The following is a 10816-nucleotide window of genomic DNA, read 5'->3' on the forward strand; positions in this document are numbered from 1 at the left end:
AGAAGAGCCTGAGGAAAAGAAGATCCAGTGACAGGCTGAAAGTGTGACCCCCAGCTCAAGGAGATGCCACAAGACCTGACATCATTACTGAAGCTATGGGGCATGCCCCAAATGGGATTTGCCATGACTGTTCTCCAAATGATCCAACAAACAGCTGAAAGAGTCAGATGGAGATATGTTCACCCCAACCAACAAACAGAAGCTGCTGATCCCTCTGGTTGAATTAGGGAAAAACCGGAGGAAGCTAAGAAGGAGGGTAAGCCTGTAGGAAGCCCAGCAGTCTCAATTAACCTGGACCCCTGAGATCTCTTGGATGCTGGATCAGCAGCAAGGCAGCATACACCAACTGAAATGAGACCTCCAACATATATACAGGAGAGGACTCCTGGGTCTAGGTTCAGTTAGAGAAGATGCACCTAACCCCCCAAGAGACTGGAGCCCCCAGGAAGTTTAGAGGTCTCGTGGGGTGGGTGAGGTGGGGACATTCTTGTGGAGACAAATGAGGGAGTACTGGGGGTCAGGGAAGAGGTATAGTATGTGAAACCCTTGGGAGGGGATGGACTTGGAGGGGACTAAAGTCTGGAGTGTATAAATTAATTAAGTAATTAATTAATTAATTAAAAATCCACAGAGTTATCAAGAATTTGAATTGTAGCTCATAGATGCACTAGACTTAAAGAAATTGAAAGAGACCATAATGATCTATGGTTTATGTTCACCCTATGTAAGACAGAAACTTAGTAATTGGGCCACACATAATTGTATAATTTGACAAGATTGGAGAGGTTCAATGACACATCTTAGAACCTGACCCTTAACTAGAATGACTAACATGGTGCAAAAAATGAGTCTTTAGTTATGGAGAAAGAAAATAAGGCTAGTGGGACTAATATTGTCAAGAATCAGTTATGAGGTGAAGGTTCGTATTCTGAATTAAGAGTACCTATTGTGTTTGATGATGCCATTCTCAAACAATGCTGTATAATAGCCTTAAAAGCTTGGGCCAAGGTTGAAAAACAGGGATGATCTGAATCCTTTAAAAATATAACTCATGGTTCAGATGAATCTTTCACTGACTTTTTACAAAGATTAACTTCAGCTCTAAATAGAAAATAGAATTTTAAATTGAATCTCTAGCCTTTGAAAATGCTAATGTTGAATGCAAAATGGCTATTAGACTTATAAATACAAGATCTTTGCCTATTCGTGAGTGGATTAAAACTACTGCATACAGTGAATATAATGCTCATAATTCAGATATGGTTGAACAATTACAAAAGATATAAAACACAATATGTCCATTGCTGTGGCTGCCAAAGATCAGGTCATTTCCTGAAAGACTGTGGACAAACAGTTCCTAAGAATAAGTTTTTCTTTAATGATAATCTAGAGAGAAAGTTTCCTGTATGTAGATGTTGGAGGAACAGACACAGGGCTTATGAATGTAAGTCATCCTGAAATTTGTGAGGCAATTCCTTACTGTTAGAAAGCTGACTAAAGAACCTTGCTCAGGACTAGGCAAAAACAATATGAGACATTTATTTTCTGTTAGCCAAGGGGGGAAAAACTGTTCTAGAAAGCAATTAGAAAAACTAAAGCCTGAAAGAACAAATGGCGCTGCTGAAAACTAAAATCACTTAACAGAGATAGAGCAGCGCCTATAGAGGTGAGTTTCTCTCTATGAAGTCGCAACAAGAGCTCAACAATCAAATGCAAGATGAATCAATGTTTGCATGTCAGTAAAACTAGTGAGTTTGAGCAAAGCAAACCCATGTTTGAGCCACCACTCTCTGTGGATTCACTTTTATATTCTTTCTAATCATCATGTGTTCTTTCACATGTTTGCTATACCAAAACATTCTTTCACCTATGTCAACTTTAGCAGACAATTATTTCTCCTGTCTGCCCTAGCAAAGCATCATTAAAACATAATTGAGTCTCGTAAGAAACCAGAAATTGCCTCTTTAGTCCTGGATGCAGCAAATGAGGCAGTCTGTAAGAGTGGATCACCTGGGCTTCTTCTCTTGTCTTAATTTGTGTCTGGTCCTTTTCTTCTGAAGACACAAACTTTTAAAAGTAATGTACATTTCTGTATTATCACAGGTGTGGAATCTGTGGTGTGCACAAATCAACTAAAGATGATCCTCTGCTCTCTGTTTAAGCAGGTGGAAGGCATCAAATTTAGCAAATCTGTTTGGAATTATAACTTCCTACATGCCATATGAGAGGATAGCATATAATAAGTCATGAGGACTCTGATGACAGCATGATTTGCTAGCTACTACAGAAACATTGATGTCTCAGTTAGAAACAACAATCTCAAATCCATTTCCATGTAGAGGGATCACATTTCCATCTATTTTGTTGTTTGTCTGGGTCTCTTCATGTCTGCAGCCAGCATTTTCAGGCTGTCTACCCCAGTCGAGTCTAATCATTAATCATTTTGAAAGAACCTATAACTTTCTTGCTTCCTGTGGAAACAGAGTCATTACCTTTCCCACAACGCAAGACATTTATTAACTTCCAATCTGACATTTACACATCCTTATAATATGTATGCTGGTTCATTCCAGCAGTCTTTTCTAAAACTCACTGTTTTTCAACAGGTATGTTATTTGTCTCATAGGCATTTTAAAAATTTAAAGTTAATAAAGCGTTATTTAATATATCTCTGAGAAATCTCTATACCGTTCTGTTTTATTAGCATTTTCTTTAAACTTCTGTTAGATCTCTTAATAACTGACATGTAGACCATTTTTTCAGTGTCAGAATTTTCTCTTATTCATGTCATATGTTATTTATACCCACTATATCATAACAGTTTTGACTAAGATCTATTGATTATAAACCCTATGAGATTGTGGGTTTTTTTTTTTAAGCTAAAGAGAAATCTATTCCATGTTGAGGGTAAGGAAGACTCACCAGACTAGACCTTGAAGAAGGATATGCAGAATTTGGCTGGGTAAAGAAGTTGGATGAGTGTTGAAACCTCTTTCTTTTCTTACATTTTCTTTTCATTCATTTATGCTTGCTTGCTTTCTTCCTTCCTTCCTTCTTTCTTTTTAATTTTATTTAATCTCTTTTTTACACTCCATATTTTATACCCCTCCCAGTCCACCCTCTGACTCTTCTCCATCCCATACCTCCTCACCAACCCCTGTCTCCACAAGGACGCTCACCACCCCCACCCCGACCCACCACTCCACCAGACCTCTAAACTCCCTGTGGCCTCCAATCTCTTGAGGGTTAGATGCATCTTCTCTGAATAAACCCAGACCAGGAAGTTCTTTGTTCATTTCAGCCAGTGTACGCTGCCTGGTCTGCAGTGGTCCAATGTCTGAAAGATCTCTTTCTTTTCTTTCATTGTTTTCTTTCTGTCGTTTATCCATTTTTGAAAATCAACTTTTCTCATACAGTATGTCCTGATTTTAGTTTCCCATTCCTCTATTCCTTTAAGTTCCCCTCCACCTCCCCTCCCCTCTAGGTCCACACCCTTTCTGAATTTGTAACTTTCAAAATGTCTCATAATTCATTTAGTTATTTTAATTTGGCGGTACATATAATAGTATTTCCATTTAATTAATATCATTAGTAAAATACTTTTCGTATTTCTGAGTAAATTTCACAACAGATATACTGCACCAAACATGAGATATATATTTACTATTGATAAAAGTAAAGAAGGAGACTTGGGTTGAAGAGGAGAAGAGTTTACATATGTGTCCACTGGAACTAGGTTTTAGGGAACTAAAACTTACATGCAAACTCATATTTATACTAAAAGAATACATACAGGATAATAAAGTGGTTAGATATGTTTAGATAAATTTAACACCTATTATTTCAAAAGTGTCACTAGGAAGCAAACTCTAGGTCTCTAGGAAGCAGAGACCACACAAGACAGTTTTGTAGAGACACAGAAAATAAGGACTCTATAGACTAAAATATTAGCTAATAGATCTTTCTAACTATTAGGGTCAATCAATCAAAGAGGAGGGTCTGTTATGACTCCCATGGCCCAGACATTTTGAATGGGTGCTGCAGTTTACTCTGTTCTGTTGAAATTTCCTAGTACAGTAGAGAAAGAGATGCTAATGTGCATATCAATAAAAACTGCTACTAACACTATGGCCATTACTATCATAGGAAAAGACACTGTCAATTCAATACTGAGTAAAGGAGAGAGATTCCTTAAGTTCATATAGACCAGCTCTCTACAATATCCTCTCTTTTTATTTTTAAAGGGATTATTTTACTTTTACTTTTTATGTGTATGATTGGCTTTTATTCAGGATGTGCACCATACGAATTTCAGGTCCCTTTAGAAGGGAAAAGAATCCCATAGACTTGGTATTGTAGATGTTTTTCACTCACAATATAGGTGTTAAGAACTGAACTCAGATACCCTGGAAGAGTGGAATGTATTCTTATTAAATGAGATATTTATCCAGTTCATTCACAATCCTAATCTACTAGTAATTCTAGCTTATATCCCCATGTCTTATATTTTGTCTGTTTCTTTAATTTGTTTTCTATGAAATTCAGAGAGGTGGGGGGGGGAGAAAGCACACGACTAATGGGAATCAGTTCACAGTTCATTAATTCTATCATGTAGGTCTCTAGGATTAAAAAGCCACATTATCAGGCTTGGCGGTATTGCTTTTCCCACTTTTCCTACTTTATCTTGACAACACTCATTCTGGTAGCTGTATACAAATCACTTCTCATAGATTATTTCCAGTCTTTATCACTTGACAAGCATCACAATGTGTCTGGTAAAAGTGTCAGGCCAATCTACTCCACAAGACCTTACATCATTAGTTATGTCAACAAAACTCTTGAATATAAAGACTAACTTCCTCATAAACACTAAATCCACATCTCTGAACTCAGAACATTCAAGTGTTTTATATATCTTATATAATATGTTAGCTGAGTTGAATTATTGAGAAATAATAAAATAAGGATCCATGAAAACATATCTGGGAAGATTTCCAGATCTTTCTTAATATGTTTGAGGATAGGCTAAGAAGAAAACAGAAACGGGATATTAAGGCAAAGGACACTGTTGTTAGGACAAAATGACAACCAACAGATTGGGAAAAGATCTTTACCAATCCTACAACTGATACAGGGCTTATATCCAAAATATATCCAAAAGAACTCAGGAAGTTAGACTGCAGAGAGACAAATAACCCTATTGAAAATGGGGTTCAGAGCTAAACAAAAAATTCACAGCTGAGGAATGCTGAATGGCTGATAAGCACCTAAAGATATGTTCAACATCTTTAGTCATAAGGGAAATGCAAATCAAAACAACACTGAGATTCTACCTTATACCAGTCAGAATGGCTGAGATAAAAAACTCTGGCAACAGCAGATGCTGGCAAGGATGTGGAGAAAGAGGAACACTCCTCCACTGTTGGTGGGATTGCAGACTGGTACAACCATTCTGGAAATCAGCCTGGAGGCTCCTCAGAAAATTGGACATTGAACTACCTGAGGACCCAGCTATACCCCTCTTGGGCATATACCCCAAAGATGCTCCAACATTTAACAAAGACACATGTTCCACTATGTTCATAGCAGCCTTATTTATAATAGCCAGAAGCTGGAAAGAACCCAGATACTCTTCAACAGAGGAATGGATACAGAAAATGCTGTACATTTACACAGTGGAATACTAATCAGCTATAAAAAATTACTTTATGAAATTCATAGGCAAATGGATGGAACTGGAAAATATCCTGAGTGAGGTAACCCAATCACAGAAAAACACACATGGTATGCACTCATTGATAAGTGGATATTAACCCAAATGCTTGAATTACCCTAGATGCACAGAATACATGAAACTCAAGAAGGATGACCTAAATGCGGATGCTTCACTCCTTCTTTAAAAGAGGAACAAGAATACTCTTAGGAGGGGGTATGGATGCAAAGTTTAGAACAGAGACTGAAGGAATGACCATCCAGAGCCTCTCCCACATGTGGTCCATACATATACAGTCACCAAACTAGATAAGATGGATGAAGCAAAGAAGTGCTGGCTGACAGGAACCAGATGTAGATCTCTCCTGAGAGACACAGCCAGAATACGGCAAATACATAGGCAAATGCCAGCAGCAAACCACTGAACTGAGAACTGGATCCCCGTTGGAATCAGAGAAAGGACTGAAAGAACTGAAGGGGCTTGAGACCCCATATGAACAACAATGCCAACCAATCAGAGCTTCCAGGGACTAAGCCACTACCTAAAGAATATATATACATGGACTGACCCTGGGCTCCAATTGCATAGGTAGCAATGGATAACCTAGTAAGGGCACCAATGGAAGGGGAAGCTCTTGGTCCTGCCAGTGAATGGAATTCTTCATGGGGAGCAGCAACGGGGGGAGTATTGGGAAGGGAACACCCATATAGAAAAGGAGGGGGAAGGGTTGGGGATGTTGGCATGATAACCAGGAAAGGGAATAACATTTATAATGTAAATAAGATGTACCCAATTTAATAACGATGGGAAAAAAGAATTTAAATTTTATCTTTATCCATAGTTAATTAAATATATAACCATAAAAAAGGATGGTAATGTCTACCATGACAACTTAAAATTCATTCTGAAACATACCATATTGGCATTGTTTTACAGGTAATTACAGAATAAACATTAAGCCATTCATTCCATGTAGATGTATATCTTGAGTATTATATCCTGATAGCAAGTAGATTCCAAAGAAATGTTACCAAACAAAAAGTTAACATTTAAATCTTAGAACATAGGAGAAAAAGAATAGAACTAATATTAATGTTAAAGTTAGGAATGGTAGAGATGGGTTATATTAGCTTATGAAAGCTAGCAAAGAAATTCCCATGGGTAAGTGATATTAGAGCACAAAAATGAGATGCATGTATGTATAAAGAGTGGGCTAAAACTGCCAGATGACAAAAAGCAAGTGCACTTATCCTCATAGCCTCATGAAAGAAAAGTCAACTCAGAATAATTTAATTAACATTTCATGGAAAATAAAAGAGTATCTGGATTCTATTCTGAATGCAATGGAAGGTATTATTTCAATACAAATAACCTAACACAACAATGTTTCTAAATTACATATGTGTTGTACAGACAACTTGTCTTAAGAACCCTATAAACTACCACAACCACTAGCCTGGAAATACATGCCTACTATATGTGCTATAGTGACACGAATATTATGGGATTAAACAGCTATCTATGGGATCTAAGGCTAGCTCTAGAAGATGAAACCCACACATCATGCCACTCTTGGTGCCAAATATGCACTAGACATATCAAAAGCCCTAGCAAGGAATACACAAACAATTTTTTTCTAATAAATGAACATAGTATTAAACAACTTTGCAATGACTTGTCATTGTACTCATAGATTAAGACATTTCCAACTTTCATCAGAGAAGCATCTTTTTTCTCGTCAATGTTCAGAGAATCAGAGACAGAGGAAGGCATAGCTCTAAATGAGATATCCATATCACTCCCCCCTCATTTATAAGCAAAGGAGTCATTGTCAAGGAAGGGAAAGATTAAAAGAGCCAGAGATTGTGGATGGTTACAAAGAAACTTGTGAATGATAACAATTTTTTTTTCAGACACATGATCATGGAAGTAGATATGAACTCATGGTCGCTGTGTCAGTGTGTATGAACTCAAACCAAACAAAAATCTCAGCATGGAGCTGGGAGCTGGACACAATTGATATCTGAGATAAGGAGAGTCAATTGTATTTAAGGGTTTGTCCTTTGGTAGGATAACCAAGCTCCAGTAGATGCCTACACACAAAAGTATATGCAGACAGAACAAGTACTATCAGACAAGAAAAGAAGATGGAGTTGAGATATAGATCTATAGTACTTGGGGGAATTGTGGAAAGAGGGTGAAAGCAAGCCAAAAACTTTGTATAAAACTCTCAATGACAGATGTGAAAACACAAAATAGTAATTGTAATGAAATAACATATCTATACATCCTGGGAGGAAAAAGAGAAGACAGGCAAAAGAGTAAGAAGAAAGCTAGTAACCAAATGTCAGATGGTAGTCATATTGACCATGCACAATGGCTCTTATTGTATTGTTTGACAAAACAATGTATCACTCTAAGAGAATATTTTTCTCCCAAGCTGTCTTCTCAGAGCACCCTTAATCTCATTATTCCTGAGACTATAGATGAGGGGGTTCAACATGGGGATTACCACCATGTAGAACACAGACACTACCTTGTTCTGGTCAGTGGAGAAGGTGGACTTTGGCATCACATAAATGAACGTGATGGTCCCGTAGAACAGAGTAACTGCAGTGAGGTGGGAGGTACAGGTGGAGAAGGCCTTGTGTCGACCTTCAGTGGAACGCATCTTTAGGATGGTGATGAGGATGTAAGTGTAGGAAATGGCTATGACAAACACTGTTAGCATAGTAACTGTGCCAGCAGAAAATGAGGTAACAACTACAGAGACACTGATGTCAGAACAGGAGAGCTCAATCAAAGGAGCAAAATCACAGAAAAAATGGTTGATTATATTTGGTCCACAGAAGAGAAAAGAGAAAAAGAAAACCATAGCAAAGGAAGCATTAAGAAGACCTCCTATATAAGATCCCACAAGCAAATGAACACAGACTTGTGGGGACATTTTGGTGGAATAAAACAGTGGATTGCAGATTGCCATGAAGCGATCATAAGCCATGGCAGCCAGAAGGAAGCATTCAGCTGTCCCAAAGAAATCAACTAAGCTGAGCTGTATGCCACATCCAATGTAGGAGATGGTATTTTGTGTTACCAGGAAGTTGGCAAGCATATTAGGTGTGACAGAAGAAGAGTAGCCAATGTCAACAGAAGCCAAGTGGCTGAGAAAAAAGTACATGGGGTGATGGAGCTGGGAGGAGACTCTGATGAGAAGGATGGTGCTGAGATTCCCAGACATGGTAACCAGGTAGATGCACAGGATAATTGTGAACAGGATAACTTTAAGGACTAGATTGTCTGTTAAGCCCAATAAAATAAACTCTGTCACCACAGTGTGGTTCCCATCCTCTAGGCAAGCCATGGGGCAGTGCAGCTGCTGCGAGATAAAATCTGTAAATGAGACAGAACAAGAAGGGATTTATAAATAGCATGGTTCATTTTATTTAATACAGACATGTAGAGCATTACAAACTAATATATTGCTCAGAAATTAGATCAACAATGGATGTTGTTACTCAAGGTTTTCATTGATTATATATTTGTGCAATATAAGACCTTGGAAATTGTTTAAGCAGAAATGCTAATATGTTAAAAATAATATATAGCATTTATTTACATTTATTTTTAATACTACATACTTAATTATTAACAAGGAGTATATTTAAAATTTTAGGACTTAGCCTGGTGAGATAACTTTTTACATAAAGATTCTTGCCACCAAGCCTGACACTTGACAGCCAGAGTTCTATTGCTGGAACTCAAATGATGGGAGGAGAGAAACAACTCCTCAATGTTGTTCTTTGACATTCACACATAAGGTATTTTTCATATACCATTCTCTTGACACAAATGAACAGATAAATATAATATGAATTTCAATAATAGTGTATTTATTATAAATGTAACAAAGGATTAAAATCTAAAAACATATCATTATTTAATGGCTAACTTTACTGAATGCTTACTAAATCACCAGCACAGGATTTAAAATGTTTTTATTTTTATGTTTATGAAAAATTAATTTATTTCTTTTATTCACTTTCAATTTACAGAAGGAAGTAATATATATGAATATATACATATATATGAATATATACATATATATGAATATATACATATATATGAATATATACATATATATGAATATATACATAAAGGAATAATAGTAATGGGGGTGGAGAAGTGGTTCAATTGTTAAGAGTACTTTTTGTACTTGCAGAAAAACCAGATTTGATCTCTAGCATTCACAGTGTTTCTCATAGCAGTCTGTAGTTCCAGTTCTGGGGATCCAGTGAACTCTTCTGTGGTTCATAGACACTAGTCATGCCTTTGGTGCACATGTATGCCCACATGCATGCAACACTCATACACAAAAGAATAAAACAACAAAACTTTAAAACGAGAATTAGAAATGAACATAAGGTAGCTTGGACTAAGTATATTTATTTTAGTAATCGTACTATTAATAAAGATTGACCATGCACTTGAGGGAACATACATTTAAGGACAGACAGCATGTTGACTTTCAGGTTTCCAATGACTAATTCATACAGAGATGCTTTGTTGTTGACACTGGTCTATCAATGTATAAATTCTATAATTCTATAAATAAGGACATGTCTTTAACTTTTACAAAGATGATAAAGTCCTTTTTAGGATTGAGAAGAAGTAGATTAGTGATCACAGAAGTTTTATAAATGGAACTTCCTGTTTAAGCTCATTAAATGTGTTAATTAATTTTAAATAAATCATTGTCTTTAAAATAACTTAAATATCAAATTCATCATATAAAATATGAATTTTATCACATTATTATCTTTTTTATTAAAGTTCATAAAATCGTTTCTCAGTGTCACAGAGATTTTTAACTGTATTGTGATTAATTAATTCACTCAAATTTCAAAGGAGGTCACTGCTCTATAAAAATTCAAACTGAGAGATGTTAAGAGATGTCTCTAGCTTCAAACAACAAGAGGCAGATTATTTCTCATCGCTCACATTTTATATTTATATTTTTATCTGTCCAGTGTCTATGATGCTGGAAATTTCACAAAACAGGTCTTTGCACAAGATATCCACCTACATCAAGAAACCAAAGCATTT

General features: G+C 36.5%; 1 protein-coding gene across 1 annotated transcript; it reads right to left on the reverse strand.

Annotated features, from left to right (window-relative positions):
• Positions 1–8129: 8129 nt before the first annotated feature.
• On the reverse strand, positions 8130–9074 carry LOC116894200 (olfactory receptor 484-like). Its single transcript, XM_032895913.1, has one exon. The coding sequence runs from the start codon at positions 9072–9074 to the stop codon at positions 8130–8132; it is 945 nt and encodes a 314-aa protein (XP_032751804.1).
• Positions 9075–10816: the final 1742 nt, after the last annotated feature.

This window comes from Rattus rattus, chromosome 2 (assembly GCF_011064425.1).
Source record: "Rattus rattus isolate New Zealand chromosome 2, Rrattus_CSIRO_v1, whole genome shotgun sequence".
NCBI classification, from domain to species: domain Eukaryota; kingdom Metazoa; phylum Chordata; class Mammalia; order Rodentia; family Muridae; genus Rattus; species Rattus rattus.

Coding starts and splice junctions, on each gene's coding strand:
- LOC116894200 (XM_032895913.1), bottom strand. CDS start 9,074: ATGGCTTGCCTAGAGGATGGGAACCACACTGTGGTGACAGAGTTTATT.